Genomic DNA, 27922 nt, shown 5'->3' on the forward strand with positions numbered 1-27922 from the left:
ATAAATTATATATGTATGTTTGAAATTACTCAGGGCGCCCCACGCGAAAGTTACGTGTTTGAAACATCTCACATCTTGATTTGGAATCTCCAGACTCGATTTAACTGGCAACCTTTGGAATCTCCAGACTTTTGACCTTATTACATGACACAATCTGGTCCTTATGGCAAACACGATAGGCCCTTAAGCACAATTTTAACCAACGGTGTAAAGCTGCAATCAAAACCATTCTTGCTGTTAATCATCACCCTCATAATTACTTCTATCAACTGCGAGTACAAATTTAATACGAAATAAACCATTGCTTTGAATGATTAAATTAAAGTAATTCAAAAAAATATGTATATCTGATCATAAAAATTTGTATTTACAGTGTTCGACATTTTATGTACAGAATACTTTATATATATAATGTATTTTAACAGATAAAATAAAGATTTACAGGCAAGAAAACAGAACATTTTCTATTGCGTTTCTTTTCAGATACCTTAATTTATACACTAAACGTATGTACACTTATATATAGATGGATATAATAATAAACATAATACGATCTACATTTTATTTTTTTTAAAGATTTCAATTAATTTACGAAAACTAATTACATATAATCATAGTTGTCTTTTTTTTTTTTTTTTTTTTTTTGGATTGTTTTTAATTTCAAAAGGAAGAAGCTAAGTTTGTTTGCATATAAACATGTTTCATAACTTCAACGAAGTAAATCACTATACACTGCAGTCACACTGCAGCAATGTAACGTAATTACTAACTATAAGGCAATTAACAGTTTACACTGATATCTAGAAACATCGCAAACGAAAGCTCATATTAATATACTTTGATTTTGTCCAATATATATACTTTTTTCCGTAATACTTCCAAACTCGACACTTCAGTTTTGTAGTAAGAATTTCTATTCGAACACATTCTATATGATTAGAGACTTTTTATTTTATTTTCAAAGTTCAAATATCTTCTTCTTACCTATAATTTAAAAAAAAAAAGTCAACAAGAAATACTCAGATCACATACACATGAAATGGGATCCGCTTAACATGTTATTCTTAACACCGTACAAATGAAACTTTCTGTGAACCTTCTCTGAACAAAAACTTTTTTCTTTTTGTGCTAAATATGGCAAGATAAAAATATGAACGTACTATTTATTACGAGTAAGTGCACTACCAAACTTCACGAATGATAGAAAAAAAATGGAACAACAATGTTATACAGACTCTTCAACATACAAACTTAACGGAAGTTAATTTGTTTACGACTATTTCAATCTTTCTTTTTTTCTATAAATAAAGGGACGTCATAATATGAATGTCATTTCACTGGAGATCACTTCTTAGATAGATATATATTTTCTTGATATATAATACTTTAAAAATTTTGCATAGACTTACATAATCAGAAAGGAAATTCTAGAAGATCGTGAAGAGAAATTACAAAAATGAATCGAAGGATATATTATACACATCGATTATTCATGAAAAGATCACAATCGCTGGAAAAAACATTTTTAAGACTTCAAAAGAATGGGATGTTATTTTCGTGCAGTGCATAGGAATAATATAATAAAAAAAAGAACCGAAATAAGTTTGAGAAATTATGAATTTGTTCTTCGCTGAAGATAATACGTGAACGGGTGTGTGATTTTATATTTATGTATATATAATATGTACAAAATCTTTTGGAGAGATTACACTAACAACAATAATTCTCATTGCCTCTTCTTGTTTGCTTTAATCGCTCTTGTTTTCTTCGCATCACCGCCCGCAAAGAATGACGTTAATACTTCTGACATTTCTGGCATATCGTACTTGGTAAGACTGTTCAGTTGTTCCATTTCCTGAAACAACAATAAAAAATAAACAATACTTGGTACATGTATCTACTGGACATAGTGGAAACACTTTGTTTTAGTACAAGCTATTACTAGGTGTGTAACTTATGTGCTCTATATACATATATTCAAAAATACATATATATATATTTCTGAAGAATTTTTGTCTCCTTTGACAATGCAGTGATCCAACAAGTCACCGTAGCCCTAATGCTCACGTTACACAGATGATCGATGTTTAAACTTAAGTAACCCACCAACTATATGAACGATTGATTTTTATAAACAATTTCTACTCTACCAATCATTGGCTAGCCAGTTCCACTTCAGAATGTACAATCCGCGGCAAAAAACCTGCAACATGAGGATGTAAGTTTATTGTGAAACTACGCCTAACAGCACAGGGAATGAACATAACGTCTTAAGTGGAAGGAATCACGCCAGGATAAACCTCGGCCTCCTCCCGTGCACACTTATTTTGGGGCAAAAGACTTCGTCATTTCACAATAAACTTACATGCTCATGTTGCAGGTTTTTTTTGCCGCGGATTGCATCACTGGATATTTAGCAATTTACCACACTGTCGAACTTCCACACATACAAAAACAACCTTTGAAATCTTGCTTTAAGGTGACTTTGGACTTAAAGTGTTCCTACACGAGTTTTAGAGTACTGATTGTGATTTTTATTGTTAATTACAGTGAAACTTGCTTAAACCGGAACTTGAATAAGACGGAAATCTGTCTATAGCGGACATTTTTCAAAGTCCCGGCAGCTCTTATGGGAATTCCTTTACAAATAGTTTCTGTAAAACGGAATCTTCCCTAACGCGGAAACGGAAAGCAAAAATAGTCCCAGGGAACCTTTGAAGCTTGCATAAAACGGAATCTCTTTTTCGCAGTGGAAGGCTGGAGCACGTTACCTTTCATCTCTCTTGTGCGTGTCTTATTTGGAGGTGAAGAGATCAATATGGATCTGGTATGCCACTTAATAGAACAAGTGAACCCTCCTCCATTAGTTCTTGCCTTGAAATAATGCATCACAAAATACCGCCAGAGATTTGACCTCGTTTTCCTATGACGATCTTTTACTGTTCGGAAGCACTGAAGCAGATGATTGACAGGTTATTGTTCATGTACCGTTTTTTCTATCTGCATTTGCTTTCAATCCTCTACCTGTGAACTTCACCTGATCTTAAATTAATGCTAGAGTCCACAAGTCTTTGTGCTCTCCAAAATCTGAGAATCTTCATTTACAGCTGGTGCTTGTTCACGGTTCACTAAATTTGCCCCAAGCAAATGCATTTCGAGCATAATGACAGAAAGTTGTCATCAAAAACATAACTAGAGGGGGAGTGGAGCGAGAGACAAGTTCATTTCTACAGTGTTCTGAGTTTGTGTTCAGTATTGTTATTTTTTCTTCTGTGGTTAAAACAAGCTGTTTTTCTATAGTGTTTTTATTTTAGCCATACACACAATGGCTAAAAGACACGTGACTCGTACTTTGGGTGATAAAGTACAAATCATTGAATCCAAGAAAAAGGACAAAATTTCGGTGAAAGAAAACATGTGCCGTTTTAGGTGCGGAAAAACACAAATTTATAATACACTTAAAAAAACAAGGTCAAAATTCTGAAGTGCTGGGTGGAAGGGAATGGCAACGCGAAGCGGGCAACGAGAAAATAAACGAACTTGTATGGGAGTGTTTTGTAAGTGCCAGATCGAAAAACTTGTAAGTGCCAGTGCTTGATCGACAATTTCTGGTCCTACCTTACAAGCTCAAGCTCTTTCAATTGTCAAATCTTTGGTAAAGTTGATTTTAAAGCATCGTCGGGGTGGTTGAACAGTTTTAAATCTTGGCATAATGTTGTGTGGAGAGAAATTTGTGGTGAGTCAAAAGATGTCGATCCGAAAGCAATTGAAGAGTGGATCCCCAAGGTGCGTAAACTGACAAAACTATGAACCAAATGACATTTTAATGGTGATGAAACTGGTCTATTCTTTCGGGCACTTCCGAGCAAGTCGTTGGCATTGCGTGGGGGAGAAATATACAGGGGGGAAAATGTCGAAAGAAAGACTCACTGTGTTTTTATGCGCGAACATGACAGGAGAAATGGAAAAGTCTCTTGTGATTGGGAAATTTGCAAAACCTCGTTGCTTTAAAAATGTAAATGTTAAATGTCTGCCAGTTGTGTGGTGAAACAACAACAGTGCTTGGATGACAAGTACCATTATGGAAGAATGGTTAAATTCTTTCAATGCGAAGATGAAGAAAGAAAATCGTCACGTTCTGTTATTCTTGGACAATGCTCCATGCCATCCCCATATAAAATTGTCCAACGTTACTATGGCTTGGTTTCCTGCGAATACTACAAGTGTGTCACAACCTATGAACCAAAGTGTAATTTCCACCTTTAAAAGTCACTACAGGCGATTGGTGCTGGAATCTCTAGTAAGTAACATGTCATCAAGCAATTCTGCAAGCCAGTTAGTGAAATCGGTGTCTGTACTTGATGCTGTAAATTGGACTGCTGTTTCTGCTAAAAGAATTAGAAAGGAAACCATTGCTAAATGTTTTATGAAAGCTGGGTTTACTGAAAATTCTTCTTGGGAAACTTCTGACATACCAGAAATAACGGAGACTGCTGAAGCCGTTAAACTCTTGTGTCAACAAAATGGACAACCGGATGACGGAACAGCTTACATTTCAAGTGATCAAGATGTAGTAACTTATTCTACGATTGAATCGGCTGCGGATCTCTTGCATGGACCTGAAACTGAAGAATTAAAAGACGACGATGTCACCGAAGTCGAAGAAATCAGAGAACCTAAAATTGGTTCTTTAAAAGAAGCTCTTCATTATGTTGAAGACCTCATTGAATTTGCGGTTGACTCAAATTATTCAGACCTTCTAGAGCAATTCTATTCTGCCAGGGAAGTGTTACAAAAAAGTCTTGTCGCAAAGAACAAAAAAACTTACCTTGAAAAAAATGTAGAAAAATGTGAATAAGCATAGGGGAGGATGATGTTGGTAAACTGCAACTAAAAATAGTTTGTGTAACTTTCTAAACTGCATCTTGAGTTTCAGTAGATTTTCTTGCATTTATTTGAAGTGTTCACATCATTTGAAGTGTTTTCGTGCTGTGAGAATATTAAGTATTGTGTGTCCTGAAAACTACAAAAATACAAAATATTGTGTGTGTGTGTGTGTGTGCAGAGTATGAAAGACTGCATTTTGAAGTTCCAGAGCAAATATAAAGGTAAACTATAAAACCAATTCCATCTGTCTTATTTTTGTAGCTATTTATTTTCAGATTTGTATAAAACGGAAATCTGTCCAAAACGGAAACAAAATTTGGACCCTTCGCTTTCCGCTTTATACAAGTTTCACTGTACCAGTAACCTCAAGGAACTGTTAAATATTATTATTCAATTATTAAGTCGTTACATGATAATAACCGTTTATGTGTTTTCAAAATGTATTTACATATGTATATATTTCTGGGTATGACCGGAATGAATGACCTTAAGCCCGCCCCATATGAAGGATGACGTCCCTCAGCGAGTACACTATCCGGGAAAGTGGGGAAGGACTGCCTGGTGTGAATGAGGAAACCCTCACTCGGGATAGTTGACCAGAAAGATTTCTTACATATTTTTAACTGAATGGCCCCACCGGGAATCGAACCCGGGACCGCTCGCACCAAAAACGAAAGTGTACCACAATGTGTTTTCAAAAGTTCGACAAGAAGAAATACGAATCACAATTATTACAAAATATTATGCCGCCCGACAAGAAAGTAAATGCAATTAGGATGATAGAAATAATCCAATTAAAACTGATCCAATCTGAATTGAAATACTAGTAAAAACTTTAAAATGAATTGAGAATTATTGTAAAGAGGTTTGTTCTCAATTCGTACTATGTAACCCACTATTAAGAACCTCGAAGAGTTTTAATCTGTAGTGACAATGTATCTATTGCGCGAACGACCTATAATTATAAGATTGATTGCATCCAAAACAGCTTTACACAAAAATGAATATTTGATGTGTTATTAGTGAACTTCTACTGGAGTGGTGCTATTAAAATACCCGCTTTTACGTTGGTGGCAACTATTCTCTGTAACGCGCCCAATGCATGAACCGAGGTGTAACATACAATGTCACGAACTTTGTACATGTTCAGGAAATACGTTGACTGACTGTTGAAGTTCAACAATCCTTTTCAGCAGCTAGGCTATATAAGATGTGGACCTACAGCTTAAGAGGGGATTTGAACCACATGGGCTTCCACCGAAAATTGTGTACGCTAACCACAGTCATGAGGGAGCTCATCTTCAGGAAAGAGGCTGGGGTGTCGAGTCAATCACGAAGCATTGTTGTTGAACAGGGTCGTGTGAAAATGCACTAAAAAAGAACATATAATTGAAAACATAATTACTTGCTTTACGAGTTCAAGCTGGACATTCTGCATAACTAGTCGCGAAAAACATCAAAAGTACATTTGAGCAAGGAGTGATGACTGAAAGCACCATATGCTCTTGGTTTGTGAAATTTAGTGCTAGTAACATACATTAAAAAATTAACCGCATGGTCACCATCGCAGTTCTGATGCACTCCTCAGGAAGATTGCGGAAGTGGATCTTCGGAAAAATGTTTGTGCACTAACATGAGTTAGGTATTCATCATACCAATGTCGTTCGGTGGCTCGGCGCAGTTGGTAAGGTGAAATGTTCGATTTATGGGTGGCACATGAGTTGACGTCGGCTAACAAGGAGAATATGTGTGTGCAAGTGTGCAGTTCTTTGGTGTAAGGAATAATCTTGTATATTTCTTGTATCGGATTTGTCGCTTCTGATGAAAAACGGAACGGTTACACAGTAGCTTGTGATTGACATATAGGGTGGTTGCTGAAATAGCGATTCTGTATATCTTTCTCCGTAGATATGAAATCATTACTGTATATCTTTCTCCGTAGAGATGAAACCATTACTGTATATCGTAAAGTGCTGTACTCCATTAAATCAAGAACAATCTTATCTGCAAGCGTCCAATAATGGTTAACATATATGATGTTTTCATGCTGCACGGCAACGTACGTCCAATGCTGTAATTCTAAAATTTTCTCAGGGTATACGCTGTTGTGAACATCTGCGATTCGCATAAAGGACATTTATGTCAATAAAAAAACTGAAATAAAACGCATACATTAACAATTCGATTAAAATATAAAAGGTCTGACACTATTTTACAATTTGAAAGCATTTTATACTATTTTCTTGACGATGCTTCTTAGATATATCACTCCATTATTAGCATTAATGGGTGTAGGTAAGCAAAAGGAACCCATTGCGAGAAAGAACAGAGAAAATCGCGCCCCGATGTACCAGAAGGAATTAAGAAAACTGTGACAAAGAGTAGGGTGCAAATAGGAATATCAAAGTAAACAAAATTTTCGTATTGATTTTCAGATCAAAGTAACACAAACTCGGATATAGACAGAGATAACGGAATCTTCTTACTTTGTTTTTACTTCTCTCCCTCCTGCTCTCTCTTTTCTGATCTTTCTTCGTAGCTATACTATTAGCGTATGAGTCTTTGGCATGAGAGACCGGGTTCGATTCCCGACGGAAGCTTAAGAGGTTCAGATTCCATGTAGGTTTACGTCTCATGTAGGCTCGATGCTACAACAGACGTTGAATTCTAATCCTACGTACCCAATCTTTTTTTGTGATCGCAGAAAAGTGAAAAAATCCGCATGACCGATATATTGAGGAGGCTAAGAACAGCGTAGAAAAGAAAGTAATCTAGTAATTTATTACTGGAGTGATAATCCTATTACATGAATATAAAGGAAACAAAAATAACTATATGCCTTGAAGCAGAAGGTATATTCTAATAACTAAGATTAAGCAGAGGGTATACGGCGTATACCATCGTTTACCCTCGACTACAACCCTGCGTATTGCGTACGTTCAAAGGACAGTGTATTTATGAGTACTAGTATAAAACCCTTCCCTCATCCTCCTTCCCTATTCTCCTAGCTTCCTTTTCATTAACTAACATCTCTTCCGTCAACTCGATCACTATTTGGCAAGGAAGCTTCCTAGATGATCAGTCGGTGTTAAATGAAGTTGCGGATTTTTTCGTATCGCAGACTCCTCGCCGACTTCTTTCAACATAGAATCCATTCGCTGGCTGAGCGCTGTCAAAAACGTCTGGATGCAGCCGGAGACTGCAGTAACGAGACAGTAACGACTCACTAATCAGGTATTCTGCAATTTCGCAGTCTCTGTAATCCAGCAACGATCGAGCCGCTTGCTTTTTTTTTTCAGGTAAATTCCAACAAAAGCTATCGTAAATTTGTGTATAATCCGTAATGATTTTTAAAGAGAGATCCGAACCACAGACGCAACAGGATATCAGTGACTAAGTAACGCGATTATTTTTTGGCCCATAGAGCAGCTCATTACAACTTGTTTTAAATGTCATTGTTTTGTGTTAAATTTTCGTTTGTACTGTGTTTTTTAATTAATACAAGAATATTCAATTAAATAAATACTTAGTGCTTCAATTAAATTTTTATACTCTACTAATTTATAAATAAAATAATTTTTAAAACCCGCAGTTGCTACAATGATACAATAGTTTGTAAGATATTTATATCGTCTGCACAGGTTCAGAATATGTACAAACACGTAAAATATATGTTTTAATCGTTTAAATTTTTATCTAGAGTGATTTATCTTCGGTATTCGGAGCACGGGCGTGGTCCTGAATATGCCGGATTAAAGAGTGGCTTTTATTTTATTTTATTTATTTATTATTTGTATCTTTTTCTATGAAGAGGGAGGGATTTGAAGGTGACACACGCTAACGGACATTTCAATCACGCAAACTCAAATTATTTCTTAGTATCTGCATAACGGATTAATAGCTGATTTTTCTAGAAGTTCTTAATAGTGGGAAAGATGTAATATTAGAAGATTAACTTCATTAAGACATCTCTTTTACAATTCCGATTTGAGAAAGGGAGCACCTAGACTCTCGGAATTATACAATGGTTCCAAGTAATTGTCAAGGTATATTTTTTACTATTCATTCTAGATAAGCTGATCGGTAATCAAACCAAAATCTTCCTCTCCCCACCTTTGTTCCATTGCAGAAGGGGAAAGCAAGTCGCTGATCTTGACTACGTATTTTAAATACAGAGTATGGTGTGAAATCTAACTTTTCATCCGAATTTGCCTGCACCTGATGTTGAGAAGGCACTGCTGTTCCTGTTAGTCACTATCAAACCTCATTACTAACAACTGCAATTTTTAATTTTTGTCTTTACAAGAGGATTCGATTATTATTATTTATGTACTGAAGGTTTCACATTAGCCGTATTTTTTAAATTGAATTTCTAGAAATTAGAACATATTCGTTATAATTTATTTCCGTGGTTCTTTCATTTAAGAATCAGGAAAGGTTGTGAGTCAAATCAATCCTGTTGATTTTTTTTCCCCATAATGTAAGAACATCTGTCTATAAGAGGGTTGGACGAGACACGTGTAGTTTCCTTATCCTTTCAAATTCTGCTACAGTCATGTTAGCGCTTTGATACATTTCTCATACAGACTATATTTTTACTTGGAAAGGGTATCAATATGAAATTATTGTATGAAACAGTAAATATATATATTCAATTTCTGATTTTATCATCGTTCACAAATCCAACTTCATTTTTCACAACCCTACTTACCAAGAAAACGACAAGTGTTCATTTAATTTTTCTACTGTACTAAAAGATGTGTTACTTATTTCACTAATACAGATATATGTAATAAAGTGTTTCAGATATATAAACTATCATTAAAGTTATAATTAATTCTTGAGATATACTTAGCAGTATGCCTGTTCTTCGCATGGGAGAATACGTTTCATTTTGGACATAAAGGGCACTACAACTGGCACCAATCAACTTAGGGACTCCGCAAAAACTATGAATTCAACACTAATGTCGGTAATTTTCAACTATTTTTACATGTCACCATCCACCCTTAAGAGTACTAATGGGGCCTGAATTTGTATTTAAACGGTATCGGAGTGTCATTGTTCATCTCAGTGACCCCGAAAACTATGGATTCTATACTATTATCGGTCATTTTAGATCATTTTTATACATCTCCCCCCTCCCCTAAGTTGCACCGTCAAAGTGAACTTATAAAAACCATCCCAGGCCCGAACCTCATCTATGCTGAAAGCTTTATACAAATTGGTCAAGTGGTTGAAGAGTTATGAACTCACAAACATAGTCACTTATATGTATATATAGAAGATTTACATACATTTTATATATCTGTTTGCGGGGTTGAGGTAGAAAGAGGAACATGAAACATCACGTATATCAGATCACGTGCCTAAGCGTGGTGCGAAGAAAATTTCTTTTGATCTATCAGTTTATCTGAAATGAACCTCAGATAATCTGTTGACACATAATAAGCCTATTCCGAGCGATCACTAAACGGAATCTTTGTCCCTCATTCTTAAGAACTAAAAACTCTCTGAAGGGCTATTAAGTAACGTGAAAACGTGCAAATATCAGCTGTTATCCAATTTACGTATTATACCAACCTTTCTTGTTTCAGGGTCGTTCATCATCTTAGGAAGTATCATAATTAAGACAAGAGGGAGGACCATCATCACAACCTGCGAATGAAAAAAGAGAAGAGTCATGACTGAACTTGCACTGAATATTTGGCTTAAAATTAGCATATTTGTTATTTATAGGACTCCAAATTGTTAACCGATACATATTTTATATTTATGCAATAATTTATTTGTTTGTACGTATGAAATATTTGTCTATTTCGTTGTTAAATGGTTATTCAATATTTATATGCTGCATTTATTTAACTTTCTGTATGGTTTAAAACGAAACTTTCAAACTATGTGATGCGTAAGTATCGTAAGTGTTGTAGAATGGCTATGTCCGCCCGTCTCTCTGTCGACGTTATAAAGAGCAAAAACAGTAGGAGGTAGCAAGAAGTGGTTTTTCCATATGGATCCACTGCCCCCAAAATAGGTTCCATCTCCTCCCTTAATTGTATATTCAAACCGGAAGAGGTAGAAATTTACTATTTCTGGTTTCAACGTTTATCAAAATAGAGCAAACACGGTAACAGATAACAAAAAACGGTTTCCTGACAAGGATTTAGCACCTCAAGAATAGATTACATCTGCTCTTATCTTTCTACTAAAACGACATGCGACATAGTCAATACAAGCACAGACACAATACGCAGGTGATTTTGCAAATTGCCAAACAACCTTAAAACCCTTTCTCTGCATTTCAGTCCTAGAGTATATTACTGGATTCTACAGAACTGTTATAAAGTCCTTACAATAGAACAAATGCTTATACCTTTTTAAAAATAATAACATTGCAATGAAATACATTTTAAATTGTGCGATAATATGTAAATCTCTTGATTGGCAATACTATCAATAATATTGAGGTTGGCAACACTCGTGACAACGAAGATCATTAAAATGGCGACGGTGCAAGAGAAAGCACAGTGTGTGTGTGTGTGTGTGTGTGTGTTGGTATGCAGAACTGAAATTAGGTGTGTTGGTGCAGTGAAACTTTAGGAGATTGTATAAAAAGAGTACCTCCTGATGTCAGGAGTATAAAGAGTTGACACAGCAAGTTTCTGGCTACCGGGAATGTTTTTGATATCAAAGAAGTGGTTGGCCAGAAGTGAGCCCAAACATGGTGCGAAGAGTTGCCAACAGCCTGGAGAGAATTCCAAGAAAACGGATTCCATGGTGGTAGCTGAAGTTAGCAATTCCTCAGTCAACGATGTGCAAGATACTGCGTGAACATTTTGAAAGCCAAACCGTACAAAATTAAATGTGCGCATGAACTGACAGAAGATCAAGATACGAGACTGGAGTTCTGTAAACTGATGCTGAAACGACTGGATTATGATAGAGAGCTTTTGCAGTTACTCATGTTCTCAGATGAGGCAACTTTCTATGTCTCAGGGAGGCTAAACAGGCACAAATGTCCTGTTTGATGAACTGAAAAATCCTCGTGAATAAGAAACGCACGAAAGAGACAGCCCGAAAGTGAATGTGTGGTGAGCCATATTTATGGACCATCTTATAGGCCCGTTCTTCTGCGACAAAACACTGGCATGGAAGACACATCTTCATATACTTATAAATTTCTTGATGCCCGAATTGGCTGGGTTCGGAATGAAGGATCGGATCCACTACCAGCAAGATGGAGCCCTCTACATATTGCACAAGTCGTCAGGGACTATCTTGATCGTGAGCTACTTGGCAGATAGATTGGGCGCAGAGGCCCCACCTCTTGGCCTTACACGTCCCTCGATTTGACACCCTGTGATTTTTGGGTATGGGGTCACGTTAAGACACAGGTGTTTGAAAAACCCAAAGGACTTGTAGGATCTTAAAGGTAAAATTAGTGAAGTGATCCATGATATTTCTGACGCCACCACACGGAACAGTATTCATGGATTTCGCCGGAGGCTGCAGGGATGTATAAATGTCAACGAAGCCCAGCTGGAGGTATGGCGATGATGAAATCTCAATAAAGATCTTAACTTTTATTTCACTGCAATATTATTATTATTATTTTAAGAGAAGTTACAAGCATTTGTTTTACAGCAAGGACTTTGTGTGCATCCACTTCATTTTCTTCCTCGATTCTAACCTCCAATTGGAGGATGTTTAATCTCCTAATCCTCGCATCATTGGAAAGAGTTAACATAAACGTTTCACATTAATGAGAAGGGGGAGGGAGGAACCGCGGAGCAACCCTTTTCATCTCATCTCATGATTATTTCCCTATCTACCTTTAACGTATATTTCATTGTCAAAAGTGAAATCAAAATACTCCATGCTTTTTGTTGGGAAAAAATCATGTAGATATTGCATTCCATGTTTCACATCATCTACGGGCAGAAATGCTAGAGAATCAATCTGTCAAAAAAAAAAAAAGGAAAGAAAAAAAGAGTTTGTAATTGTCATCTGAAATAACGTTGTGTGTGTGCATGAGATTGTATCTTATGCCATGCACTGTCACATAGGTGGTAGAAACACCTTGCACGGTAACGTCCTCCCCCAAAACAGTGTTTGCTTTCTATATTATACCAAGTTCACAATCAATTACCACTGTGTTCACATTAGGAGAACAGACACTTGCAAATCAAAATACTGAGAAGCATCGTAATTCTCCTAATTTTTATTTTATTCCACCAACGCATCCTAACAGTTTACCAAATACTATGACTGCAGTCACTGCCACTTCTTCTAACGCTAAAACATACATAAGGGCGGTCCTCTGTCCACTGCTCGAAAATTCATACAATCGTAAATGCCGAGACCAATTCTTTCTCTACAATTCAGAGCTAGGGTTATTACCTGCGGAGCCATTTTCTCTTCATTAATATTTCTATATTTTTTTTGAACACTATGAATGAGTTAACAGCTTTCATACGTCACTGAATATTTACTTTAATTACCTTCACCAAGATTTAAGTATCTATTGTATTGAATTGCATATTTTTTGAATTATAAATACTAATTTGTTTATTTTCCAAGATTTTAGTATCTAAATATCCAATCTTTAATAATAATAATAATAATAATGACACAGTTCCATACACAAAAAAAAAAGTTCTATGCACCGGACCCCAGTATATGGATTCGATGTATTTTGTTACACAAAATCCAAATTTCGAAACTCCACGACGATTGACCATGTCAATTTTGTTTTATGAGCGAAAAACCTATGTGCTGTCTTACGTACCAAAATTCGCTAGTTTTCCGCCCATTATTATTATTATTATTATTATTATTATTATTATTATTATTATTATTATTATTAAAAAAAATTGATCGTCTTGGAATTTCGAAATTTGGATTTTGTGTACCAAAATACATCGAATTCACACCATGGAGCCCACTACACAGTTTTTTTTTTTTTTTTTTTTTTTTTTGTATGGTTGTCTTACGTGTATTCTTCCTATGCAAAATCACTAAAGTTTATTGCCCATAAAAAAAACACTGACACGGCCGATTATCTTGGGGTTTCGAAATTTCGATTCTGCGTAATAAAATACATCGGGGTCCGATGAACAGAACTTTTATTTATTGTGTGTGGTTGTGTAATCAATGTGCTCATTCCGCCATTTTGGACACGTATAAACAATATTCGCAATCAAAAAGTTGAAAAACGTAATATATACATATGATCTGTACTTACCATTGGACTAAACAAGAAGTCTGTTATTCTCCACTGCTCTCGTATCTGGAAATACCTAAATTTTGCAATCTGCTTCAGTTTGAGAGGATATGGCACTTGGATCACCTGATTTGTTTGAATATAGTTTACTTTTCTGGCTCTGAATTTCCCTTTCGAATTAATTTCAACTCTGGCTGAGTCATACACAAAATTTGGATTTGCTATTTCAACAACGTACGACCCTGAAGGGACATTATTTATAGTGAATGTTCCATCTTCTCTGAAAAAATTAAAAAATAACTTCAATTAAAACTAGAAATTTATATGCAAGTAATTAACATCAATAGATACTTCCTGAAATAAGTACTCTTGTTACAAAGAATGCACACACAAATCACTTAATGATACAACTTTTATTGATTAACTTTACAAATACCATTTTCTGGAATAAATTAAATGAATTTTGAATTTTACGTCTCACGATTATGCCGGCTAGGCTAAAGGAGACGGTGATGATGAGGAATGAATGAAATGGTGGAATGAAGAAAGTGGGAGGAAACGCGAGAACCCCGAGGAAACCCATGCACACGGTGTTTGTCCACCACAAAGTTCACTTATGGAGTGAAATATTTTAGTGTGCTCGTGCATAAAAGAACAGCTGGTTGGCTAGGAATAAAGAATAAGAAATTTGGATTTTAATGTTTTTCAGTTGTGAAATATTGTAAGGGGATGATTATGATTCATTCGCCATTTGATATCTTTTGGCGCATTATTTAATTCTGCAATATCACCTTAATATTTCAGAAGTCACTGTTTTCTAAACGATGGCAATCGGTTTCATATATACGCTATTCACGACAAAAACTACTGCCGAACGATTTTAATTTTTTAAAGTGTACAGATGAATAATCTCTAGACGTTTATTCACTTCATGTCTATTACTGGTAATGAGAAGAGAACTCTGGGCATAGGGGCCCGAAGGGGGGTGGGCTGGCACACCAACGTAATACAGCAACCAGGAAGATGTCCCCCCCTAGGTAAGTTTTCTACGGGCACTCATGACTCAGGGTATAAAACAAGAAATAAACTACAATTTCTTCAAGTAGGAACAGTCGCTAAAACAGTTTGTTCAACGCAGTCTAGTTCAACGAAATTGCTTTATATAATTACCCCGTCTGTAAATCTATTCGGGAGACAAGTGAACAAACAAAAATTTCACGAACAACTTGATGGAAACGCAATGAAATATTTCAGTTTAACGTCCTACTATTATGCATTTTTTAGACTAAGGGACACGATGATTAAGGCAAGTAAATGATAAAAGGAAGAACTGATGGAATGAGAAAGTGGGAGGAAACGGGAGTACCCTGAGAAAACCCACGGAGAAACTACTAGATGAATCACCATGAAATTTGGCCAGGATGTAGAGAATCAAGTTAGAAAAGAGTTTGTTGGTAAAAAAGAGCCGATAATTAAATTAGTCTAGGCTCTGTCCATAAGAGCTGTAGAAAAGTCGGGGATGACAGCAGATCTCTTCAGAACCTGTTAGAGGGTGATCAATTAATGAAAAAAATCGAAGGTAACATTTCCGCAACCGGGGCCTTCATTGTGAAATTCAATATTCAAAATGGCGCCCACGCGCAAGTACCAAATTATATTTGAGCTGAAATATCTTCTCACAGAAACAAGTTAGAAACTTCGGTTTTGTACCAAATTAAAGATAATTGATAGTAGAAGTAAGAAAACTGGATATATTGTCTACATGTGGCCGACATATTTAAAAATAACGGTTATTTGGGCCAAAAATTAGTTTTTCTCGTTTCTCTTTTCATTTCATGAGAAATAACTATGAAATTATTAAAAATATGAAAACGCAGCCCAAACTAATTAAAGGAGCATAATCTTAGCTTTCTATCGTTACCAATATCTTTAGTAGGTCTTAAAAAATGACGGAGCTATTTAAATTTAAGTGGCGCAGGGTGTAACGTTTTTTGGACTGTTTAATAAATAACCGGAAAAACACTCACTACGCGCGAAACTTTCAAAGCTGTTATTTGTCAACAAATTAAAATAGTCTATTCATTTTATCGATAAATTAAAGGCAATAGGTTGCTGTGTCGTAGGAAATGAAATAATAATGTTATTACATTTGTCAAATATTATTATTAACATGTTCATTCATATAATATGTAGCTAATGTTGCAGACTCTAATGTGGACAGTGTAATAATAAAAATCCATAGTTGGGACCAATATTCTAGACAATGACTATAGAAAACCTGTTTAGCATCTCCCTATCACGAGACACATCTTCCTATGCATCCGTATTAGACGTAAATGCCTGCATCATTTGCCAGAATTGTGACAAATCTTCAGGTAAAACAATGTTGTCTTTCCGAGGGAGAGAAGATGTCATAGCTGCGACTGAAATTCGCAAGAATGGTGTTCTGAAAAGACTTAAGGATCTTCAGCGAGGTGCAGAATTTGTGAATAATTGTAATGACGCATTCTATATGTTATATTCAAACAAGAATGTGTTGTTACGGAAGAAAATGAAAAGAGAACGTAGTGAAAATGAGGAGCTGGATCAACGTTCAACAAAATCTCAATCTGAGCCAATGGCAAAGAAAATGAGAGTAGATATTCCAGTTCGACAATCACCATCTTCAAACAAGAAAGCAAGAAATGTTTTATGTGTAGTATGTGGGAAAGAGAAACACAACGGAATTAAACAAAAGTACACAATATGTGAATCAAATCGTGCAACTACATTTTTATCCGCAACCATGTTCTTTAAAGATGACTGATTTACGAGAATTTCTGACTTGAAGAATGAATTACCTGTTTTCGGTGCAGATCTCTATTATCATAAGGCCTGTCTTGAGCACTATCTTCTGAGGTTCAATAAATATTCTCAGAAATCAGATAGTACAACTACCGAGTCTAAGAAAACTAATAAAAGTGCAGTGGTTTATAAAGTGGCGCCAATTATCGAGAAACTATTGGATGAAGGTGTGGATTGACATTGTCGGAAATTAGAGAGTTGATTAATGGAAACAGTGAACTGACTTTTAATAACAACGAAGTTAAACTTTGGAGAAAAAAATAAGGTTTTCGAAGCCTTCGAAAGGAAATAAACTGATTCTAGGTTTCAACTCATTATTTAGTGCCGAAGTAGCTGACAAACTGAGATCGATTAACATACGAGTGCAGCGAAAGAAGTACGAACGGCTCTCCTTCACACAGACTTCGGTATTGAAAGAGAATTTGGGGACAGTCAGCTACTTCATAAGTCCTGGCCAACAACTAGAATTCCTCAACCTCTTTTGGATTTCCTAGCAGAAGTGCTACAAGTGGTCATGCTGAACATCATATCTGGGACGCAAGCCAAGATCTACATATCACTTACGAAGACAGTGAAAATGATATTGAAGAATTTTCTGACCAACAAAATCTAAATTTTCACAACCTATTGAAGTCAATCTTCCAGACTTTATTCTATGATATATATCGTAGTAGGAAAGCAACCCCCATGCGTTTGATGGTGGCACATTCAATTCATTAGAAATGCAAAATCAGATAGCTGATTTCAACTATGAATAAATTAGGTGTGTCAGTTGGCTACAAAGATATCATGCAAGCACGAAGCAACCTTGCACAATATACACTAAAGACCTGTTCCTCCACCTTGTCTTTTTCAAGCCACTTTCAGGGTGATAATTTCACGGTAGGAGCTATGGACAATTTCGACCATGAAGAGGCTACTCTGTCAGGAATCCGTGATAGCCACGATACAGTCATGGTGCTTTTCCGGGAAGTGCCAACAAAAGTCCTATCGAAACCGAAATTGTCGAAGTCGGTATTAGCAAGACCTTCAGTCATCTTCGATTCTTGCTTCCATCTCAGCAATTGAAGAAATAAGAAAGGAAAATACAACCTATATCAATTCAAAACACGCTGACAATTTCTCCCGAACTGTATGGTTTGGACATCGATAATCTGCGTCAGAGGGAGTTTACTCGAGACATAATGCATGCTGCATACGAGCTAGAAACTAAAGAATCCACTCTAACGCGGGATACTGTGAATGCGATAATAACGGATTCAGATGTTTCCAAGAAACAAGTTGGCTTTCTTCCAGAACTGCCGTATCCAGTAACGGAATATAATAGTGTATACACAGCAATGAAAAAAATTCCAGAGCCTACCTATACACTTAAACCAATTTTCAATGCCTGTAGTATGTGACGAAGGGGGGTATCACATTGCTACCGAAATTCAGCTTAGGAGCAATGAATTTTCGAACATTGTCCTCATGCTAGGATCATTCCACATGACCTTCTTGTCTGCACAGGAAAGTACATTTCTGGTAGTGGTTTGGAGTCTCTTTTCATAGAAAATTTTTGGGTCCAAAGTAACCGAGAGTATTCTAAAGGAAACTATCTATGTTAGGGCAGTGAAAGGTATGCTTATGATTGCAGATGTGTTTATGCTAAAGGAAGGCTTTCCTGGAAGAAGAAGGTGAATATTATACGTCTGTCATCCAGCATTCGACACTATGACTATTATGAAAGAAAGACAAGCTTAACGTGCTCTTATCAGTTCATGGAGTTGCTCATTAATTCAGACGAAATATCGAATCTTTGCAGAACTTTTCAGAGAAACTCAGTTCAATCTCAGGGCAGTGCCGCTGCCTTGAACAGTTTTTACATCTTTTATTTCTGCTGAAAAGCCTTATAAGAGCTGACCGAGAAGGATACTGGCTGCTGCATCTGTATATTGTACAGCAGTTGTTTCCGGTATTTATGGCATTCAATCGAATCAATTTCCTATGGTGCGCGTCCCTCTATGTTAAACAAATTAGAAATTTGGAGACTAAACACCCGGAAATAAATGCTCAGTTCATGAATGGTCACTTCGTAGTCAGAAGAACGAACAATATATTTAGCGCAGTTGGCGCTGACATGATACGTGAACAGATTATAAATAGATCTAAGAAATTATCGGAAGGAATTATGGGTCAGGCGCGCAGAAAAAATTAATTATATTACGGAGTGGGAACTGTCGTACCACGAAGTTCTTTCGACATGCCAAATCTTCAGTCAGATTCTTCGTATATCACAAACAGCCCATGAGTTCCTTGGTAATGTACTTGATGAAGTTCGTAACTCTGTTAACAGAACGGTAGAATTTTATGGAGCGCAGGGAAATCCCATACAAAGTTCACAGTCCTGTGAAGTTGTACCATTTCATGTCGCATGAAGATATACCAGATTCTAATGCAGAAGAAATCTTGAATTACCTGACACGTAGCCATGAATCTTATGTGGCATTCCGAAACGAGCGATTTTTGTAATAATAATAATAAAAAAAAAAAAAAAAAAAAAAAACCCTCCGTTGTCGAAGACCATTCACAGACGAAAACTTCCACTATTTTGTCAAGTAAATAAAGTAGCCTACTTTGTCTACTTTGCAAAAGTTGTTGGGACCGTCTGAGTACGTTTTTGAAGGACATTCGTCAATGAATACAGCAATTATTGCTGATGTTATGAACAAACATAGTAAAACTCGAATGAAAAGTTTACAAACATTTGCTGATCTGTTTGATGTATTCTTCAGGAGCTACAGCAATGTTTAAACACGCACCCGCAGAGATTTTATGTGACTATCTAATCACCTTGGTCAAAAATGGGGAAAGACAGCAAAGGGTAACCGCCTTACCTATACTACTAACTAATCTGTCATGTACACCTCCCTACCGGTGCAAATGGAGAGATTTTGGGCTTTCTCGGAAAACAAAATTGAAATTCAAGATGTCTTAAAAGGCTACCTATGCACAAAAGCAAAGTTTGTCGTCTTTGAAATGTATCTGAGTGAATTACTGCTTGAAAATGGTGCAATTCCTGTTATATCTGTCACTGCCTCTTCAATTGTTTCAAAAATTACATGAGTGTTTCATGTTTGGTGTCAGTAATTTTACATTATGCTCTGAAAAGAAATATGTAAATATTCTCTAAAGCACAGCTAAAGTCATATATTCGTAAAAATATTGAAACTGTAGAAAACCTTAGTTAAATATTACTAGCTCTGACAAAGTAAATTCTCATGACATCAAAGTCTGCAAAATAAAACAAAATAATAATTACATTAGCTACGTATTATATGAATGAACATGTTAATAATAATATTTGACAAATGTAATAACATTATTATTTCATTTCCTACGACACAGCAACCTATTACCTTTAATTTATCGATAAATGAATAGACTATTTTAATTTGTTGACAAATAACAACTTTGAAAGTTTCGCGCGTAGTGAGTGTTTTTCCGGTTATTTATTAAACAGTCCACAAAACGCTACACCCTGCGCCACTTAAATTTAAATAGCTCCGTCATTTTTTAAGACCTACTAAAGATATTGGTAACGATAGAAAGCTAAGATTATGCTCCTTTAATTAGTTTGGGCTGCGTTTTCATATTTTTAATAATTTTATAGTTATTTCTCATGAAATGAAAAGAGAAACGAGAAAAACTAATTTTTGGCCCAAATAACCGTTATTTTTAAATATGTCGGCCACATGTAGACAATATATCCAGTTTTCTTACTTCTACTATCAATTATCTTTAATTTGGTACAAAAACGAAGTTTCTAACTTGTTTCTGTGAGAAGATATTTCAGTTCAAATATAATTTGGTACTTGCGCGTGGGCGCCATTTTGAATATTGAATTTCACAATGAAGGCCCCGGTTGCGGAAGTGTTACCTTCGATTTTGTTCATTAATTGATCACCCTCTAACAGGTTCTGAAGAGATCTGCTGTCATCCCCGACTTTTCTACAGCTCTTACGGACAGAGCCTGGATTAAATCGGAAGTGGTAGAAATCAGCCATTTCCGGTTGTAGAAATCTACTACCACTTTCCGGTTCCAATATCGAGAAAATATCACCCAAAGCAAACCAAACTCATTTACATGGTGTATATGTGACATTCATCATAAGAAATGAATTAATAAAAAAAATATTTTTCCTAAAAGAGAGATAATTACATGGTTAGTAACACACATCCCGGAACCACACCACCCGCAACACTGAATGACTAACGTGAATAATTCAAGTTAATTTTTTCCCCCATATACTGTATTTCTAATCATGGGGGAAAATATAAGGAACGTTTCTGCAATAAAAGTTGTAAATGTTGAGTTACAACAGCATCTGTTTTGTTCTACCAATTCCAAAATCAAATAAATAGAATTCGAAATAAATATATGAAATTATATATATATATATATACATACAGAGGGTTGATTAATTCGTGTGTCAATTTCATTTGTTCACTGTGAAAAGTGGTATGAGGTAAAGCTGTGCAATTTGGTGTAATTTTAGATGAAGGGCAATGTTTTGTTTCGCCATAGAAGCATGCCACTTGTACTAAAGATTGAAGAGATATAGGGTGAAAGGTCAAATTGCGATTTTTTCCTTATGGGATTGCAATGGTAAATTTTGAAAGAGCCTGAAAAAACGTAAATCGAAGTGATAACAAAGAAAAAGAATGCGTCAATCAAGTGTCATGGTCAGAGGTGACTGTCAGATCAAGGCCACCTTGAGAACCCATTTGACATGATGAGGTAAGGACATTGCGCTGTTTTCAGTGTATTCAAATGGGTTCTCAAGATGACCTGTGACCTTGATCTGACCGTGAAACTTGATTGACGCATATTTGATCGGCTTGCGACATAGAATCATACCATACAGCTTTTTCTTTGTTATCACTTCGATTTACGTTTTTTCAGGCTCTTTCAGAATTTACCATTGTGGTTCCATAAGGAAAAAATCGCAATTTGACCTTTGACCCTCTATCTCTTCAAACCTTAGTACGAGTGACATGCTTCTATGGCAAAACAAAACTTATGTTCTTCATCTAAAGTTACACCAAATTGCACGGCTTTACCTCATACCACTTTTGCACAATGAAAAAATGAAATCGACACACGAATTAACCCTCTGTATATTATATATATATATTCATTATTATCATTATTATTCTTTTCTGTCTACAAAATCCAAGATATGGTAAAACTGGTATCACACAGTGCTTAATTTTTAAACTATTAAACAGAATCCAGATGTGATATGTTTCATAATTACATCATGATAAGTTAGAAAGATGAGTGATTGATTAGTGCAGATAACAAAATGTGCAACGTAAACAAACGAAACTATTAATTATGATACAATCTACATTATTTAAGTAATCCATAATTGTGACGATGTTTCTATGACATTTGAAATATCTTGTATATCACAATTACATATAGAACGACATGAAGCAAAATAGCTAGGTAACAGCTGTATTTTCTAAAACAGATCCCACTTCTCGGGAGCAGTATCGTATAATCGAAGGGATGGACACCAGTCTAATATTGGTACTGTGTCACGATTAAATTATTTACTCCCTATTTGTTTTCCATATGCACGGCTATAGGCTAAGATCAGGGCGCAAAATTTCTGGTCGCCATTGGCGACTAGAAATTTAAAACTGGCGACCAGTGTTCAATAGGAATGATTTCTGCCTAAATCCACGTGGCTGCGCAGTTTCTGTTTCACACGAAAATAATTGTCACTGAGTGAAAGAAAACACGGAATGTTAAGTCATCACAATGCACATAGAACGTGGAGTCTTCACAACGTGTCTCCACATCTTAAATAAGTTATTACATGATTTTGAAATAGAAGTTTAAAATAATGTTTTAAACTATTTAAAACGTTTAAAACATTTTTTGTGTTTTAAAACATGTTTAAAACAATTTGAACATCTTTTTCATGTTTTAAACACTTTTTTTTTTGTTTTTTTTTTCAACCTTGCTAGGAATTGGAATTGAATGTTAATTACAGGAGCGGCACAACTAGGCTGAGGCAACCAGGGCCCGAACTCAAGGAGCCCACCGGTTCTGACCTAAATAAACGGAAAATATAAATACCAAATTGAGTCAGTCAGAAAAATATTTTTTTGAAGAATTGATATATATATATATACCGTGATAGTGGCATTGCATTTATGAGAATGGGGATAGATATTTTATTTCCATGTTATTATTCTCCCCCCCTCCCCCAAACACACACACATCTCTGCTTGAAACATGTCGTCTGTGTTTTTCGATGAAGACTGTCCCGCGACAACAATGGAATAGTTATGTTGCCCAATAATTGACCAACAAGGCATTTCTTGGCTTCGGGGCCGCGTAACTCCTTTCTGGAGGCATAGGGGCGGAGGCAATTATAAATAAATTAAAAGGTAATTATATGACCTACCTTTTAAAGGTTCTGGGGAAGGAGAACGTTGTTACTTCGTGTTTAATTATGCCATTTAAGTGCAAACTTCCGAACTGTCGAAAGTAAAGAAACTTGCTAGAATAACACTAAAACTACTGGAACTGAACACAAAGCAAGTGAGGACAAAACTGGTTATTTTCTTCCGGTGGATGGCGAGTTTTCGGGAGAGTTACAAATCTGTATCAAGAAGAGACCAAATTGGGACTTCCCCTATGCTCATTTAAAATGTGATTTCCTCTCTGCAGGAAACTCGCGCTTTCATGCCCTGTGCTATATAGTTGTGACGCATTTTGTTTGCACCTTCCCTCACGCATGCATCGTTTTCCGTTGATCTTTCGAAAACTTTTCTGTAGAATTGCTAATGGCAGGCCGTACAAACGACTGTACGGATTTCATTCATTCGTATTCCAAGTGGAAAAGGATACAGAGCTAAATGTAAATTCTATGGTACAGAATTACAAGGCATAGTTGCAAGACTCAGCTCCTGTAAGAGTCAGGAAAGAGGACCTGAAATTTCGACGGAAAAAAATTATGTGACACAAGAAAGTTTAATTTTGTATTAAGTTTTGCACAATTCATACTTAGTTGCTACAAATTAAAACAGTAAGTTTAGGCATAATAAAGTAGAATTGTATGCTTGAAAGTAACGGAATGTAACTTCACTTAACAAGTAAAAATAAGTAAGCTAGACCTGATTAATACGATTACGTACCTAGTATGAAAGGGACAGTTTTGAGGCTTGTGATAAATCGATAATAGTACTTAGTACGCAAAAAACAGCACAGCAAATATTATTATTATTACTATTTTTGTACGCAAAAAAATACCAGTTTCATTTATGGGTATAACCCTATCAAACGTTTTACACCATATACAGGGTGGCCCAAAAGTAGGTTTACAGTCCCGTACTGATCAACTCATTGCTTTTTATATCATTTCTTATTGTTATCCATCAGGTAGACTTAGTTTGTTTATTATTTGTTCTTAATGTCTTTTTACTTATATCTTAAGCTCGGAACAGCCAAAGCAAATAAATCTATAAGCTAGAATGTTATACTTGATCAATACAGGGGTATATACATACTTTTGGGCCACCCTGTAGTACTAGTACGAATGTTCTTAGCATTACGCAGTGTATCTAAAGCATGTATAACAAGATAGTAGGAGTTAATTCAAAAGTAAGTAGCTAAGTACCAAAGCCTAAAAGAAATTTGAGTACTCTGTACCTAACATGTACTGGTTGAAAAAATAGAAATATATGAAATTTTATAATGCATTTTTTGTACAGGTGTTTTGAACCAATTACAAAATACATTGAAATTGCAATTAAGGATTTAGGCCAGACAATATTTTTGAGGCCTAAGCCATAAGTTGGCCTTCTGTACTCCAACTGGTTATAATTCAACTACTGTAAAATATACAGTCTAGCTGTTATACATTTTATATTTGTTTCTTATCATATCATAATATAGTACCTTCCATCATCGAAATAACAGAATAAAAACGGGATTTCACTCATTTTATCTTAAATTAATTCACTGCAAAATTTGATTTAAATTAGCGATTTTTATTTAAAAAAAAATCAAGTGATTTAAATCATTCCATCCTAATATATGCGCGTCAACTGGGGACCTAAAGTACCGTAAAGTCAGTGATAAGCTTCTTCTTTCCATCCATATTTGAACACTGCCCTAAAGCACGTTAGTTACTTTCAAGCCCAAAATTGAAGAGACATCTTCATCCTATATCATCAAACGCAAAGAGTGGAAAATGCATTTTGAAGAAGAAAAGAAACTCCCAAGCAAGCATATAAGTTCTAGGGAATGATAACTTTCGATATGTGTGCATGACACAGTGTTTGTGTCAAAAGGGTTAGTAAAGCTGTTTTCTTTTATCTCTGGGTCCTGACTCGAGGTACTATCCTAGTACGAGGGTGGATCACGAAGTAATACCTCCTGTGGCATAAAAAAAGTATTAATAAACATATAACAGCAAAAGGTATCATAGCCTGAACTATCCTCTACAGAAAACTATCATTTGATATAGTTTACGGGATTTTGAACAAATTTGCGCAATTGTCGAAATCATTTTGGAGAAATTCCAGTTTGCCTCTTGACTCATGAGTTTAAAGCTACTTTAACTTCATCCACATTATTGAACCTGAAACCACGTAGATTTTCTTTCATAGGTCCAAACAGGTAAACGTAAGAAGGGGCCAAATCAGGACCATACTATGCATGAGGCACTATTGACAAACACATTTTTGCAATCGCCTTAGTTGCGAAAAATGACGTCTGAGAGTACATTATCGTGATAGAGCTTGATGGAATGACCGTTTTTTACTGGTCTCTTTTTTCTTATTGTCTCCTTACGTTTCCTAAGGATGGTTGCACAGGTTTCACTATCCATCGTGTCACGATGGTTTGGAAAATCAACAATAATACCCTGTGCACCAATACACTGTCGCCATAACCTTCGGGGCTGATCTGGAAGAACTGAACTTTTTAGACGTGGAGAACCACTGTGGCCCCATTCCTTGGACTGTACTTTACTATGGCTCATGCAGACCTCACAGATACATCAGGTCTCATCTCTAGTGACCACATTCAGCTTTAAATATGTCCAGAACTCCTTGCCAAATTTCCACTCACCTCCTCCAATCATCAACAGTCAACTGCTTGGGACCTATTTTGGCACAAACTGTGATATCCCAAGTAAGCAATTATTCCTTGAGCAAAACAATACGAGACGTTCAATGCAACTGCAACATTCGAAACTGATAATGCGCCTGTCTCCTCGAATTAATTCACCAGCACATTCTCGATTTGCATTCTGTGATTGGACTTTAGACGACATTCAAACGGTTATTTGTACAGAGAGCTGTAACATTTTGCAAATTACTTGGGATGTCGTCCTTCAACTCTCTAGCGAGCTTCTACGCAACGCTTACGTACAATTCCTATTGTTTAATTTAAAGTTAATAGCTTAGTCAGTTTTTCAAATTGAGGTGGCGAAGTCATGAACCATACGAATTATTCCAGTGGCACTTACACAATGACTGCGTTTGTTTTAGTCACCAATCAAGTGACAACTACTCAGTAAGAATACCAAAATGTTTGAAAAGCAGAAACACTAAAAGAACTCGTCTGTTTTGTTCCCAAGACATTTCAAAAGTTACTGAAAAAGTCAATACTTGCTTTTGCAAAAAAAAAAAAAAAAAAAAAAAAAAAAAAAAAAAAAAAAAAGTCGCCATCCGCCTCTGTGTTTTTCCATCATCTTCGTTTATACGTACACTTACCGTCGCCGACGCGCCTGCTCCCTGTGGACGCAACTGCGGGCAGGAGCCTGCTACGCTTCTGCCCTGATTCGGTTAGATAGCATTCATGTTCTTCAGTGGCCAGCTAGCACAAGCTGATCGGTATTTTAAAGTTAGTTCATGTATTATACTCATGATTCCCTAAAGTAAATCTGCACCTACTAGTGCAACTCGTTCCATAAGGAACAATTTTTAAGGCAGTAATAGTGCATTTTATGCTAAAAGAAGATATTTCATGAATGTCCACCAATAATGGGTCAGTATCATCATATACAGTAACATATAAGGACGACCTTCGAATTAATTAGTACAGTTAATCAGATCATTACTTACAGCAATATGTAAGGTCGACCTTCAAATTCATTACGTTAAAGACAGTATCAACAGCTACTCTTTCCCCGCAGCTATTTAACCGTGAAATTAGTTTTTACAGAAGACAAGCAACATTATCCTTTGCATAATCTACGTGTAGCTGATTCACTTAAAATTCACTTTCGTAACAAAATTAATATTGCGTAACATTTGTTTTAAATGCATGATCACCACACTCAATAAAGACAATTCAAGTTACATTCAACTTTATGTTCACTAAAAAGGAAACGAACACAAAATGATTGAGAAACATATTTTTACATGTAATTCACTACCAATAATTAACTTACTTTAAAAATCCTAGGAATTCACCTCCATTAACTAACACACGAGTCATTGCTTGCCAATTGTTGGCACTAAACGATTCTGGTGGATACACTCTACCCTCTATACTATACAATTCCCTCAAAGATTCATCATCAGTTTCTGAAAGAACAACTTCAACTACATTTAGAAGAAATATAACTATCAACTTCAACAAACTGTTAACTCTACAACGTAATTCCATTTTCGCCATTTTTTCTGCGGTCCATTTCCTGTATTCCTCCAATTATAATCAGAAACGGAAGTTCATGTGAGTTACGGAAGCTATTATTAATCACATGAAAATAATGTAAGGAGGAAAACCATCATCAATAGGCTTTTAAATATATTTAATGGTTTGTAATACTATTTCAGATTGAATTCTGTTAGTTTTTTAAGTATTTTATATAAATAGTATTTAGTGATTTCCGGTTGCCAGTAATGGTGGTAGGATGTTCGTGTTAAGAAGACAAATGCAAAGGTAATAAGTGT

At 35.8% G+C, this 27922-nt stretch overlaps 2 protein-coding genes across 3 annotated transcripts in view; one reads left to right on the plus strand and one right to left on the minus strand.

The window, feature by feature from the left end:
- Window positions 1-944: 944 nt before the first annotated feature.
- EMC7 (ER membrane protein complex subunit 7) lies at window positions 945-27896 on the minus strand. The gene is made up of 4 exons (XM_081752564.1): window positions 27418-27896; window positions 14132-14390; window positions 10471-10545; window positions 945-1855 (listed from the first exon to the last, which is right to left on the minus strand). The coding sequence occupies exons 1-4, from the start codon at window positions 27642-27644 to the stop codon at window positions 1727-1729; spliced, it is 690 nt and encodes a 229-aa protein (XP_081608690.1). The 5' UTR covers window positions 27645-27896; the 3' UTR covers window positions 945-1726.
- Unc50 (Unc50 RNA binding protein) overlaps window positions 27655-27922 on the plus strand; it is a 212291-nt gene continuing 212023 nt past the window's right edge. Inside the window, exon 1 of one of the 2 annotated variants that reach the window (XM_081752560.1) lies at window positions 27655-27786. In XM_081752560.1, the coding sequence (XP_081608686.1) occupies window positions 27784-27786 (3 nt within the window). In that variant the 5' untranslated portion in view covers window positions 27655-27783. Of the gene's footprint in view, window positions 27912-27922 lie in introns of both variants that reach the window. The other variant, XM_081752561.1, reaches the window with a different exon arrangement.

Source organism: Thermobia domestica, chromosome 3 (assembly GCF_964235325.1).
Source record: "Thermobia domestica chromosome 3, izTheDome1.hap1.1, whole genome shotgun sequence".
NCBI lineage: Eukaryota > Metazoa > Arthropoda > Insecta > Zygentoma > Lepismatidae > Thermobia > Thermobia domestica.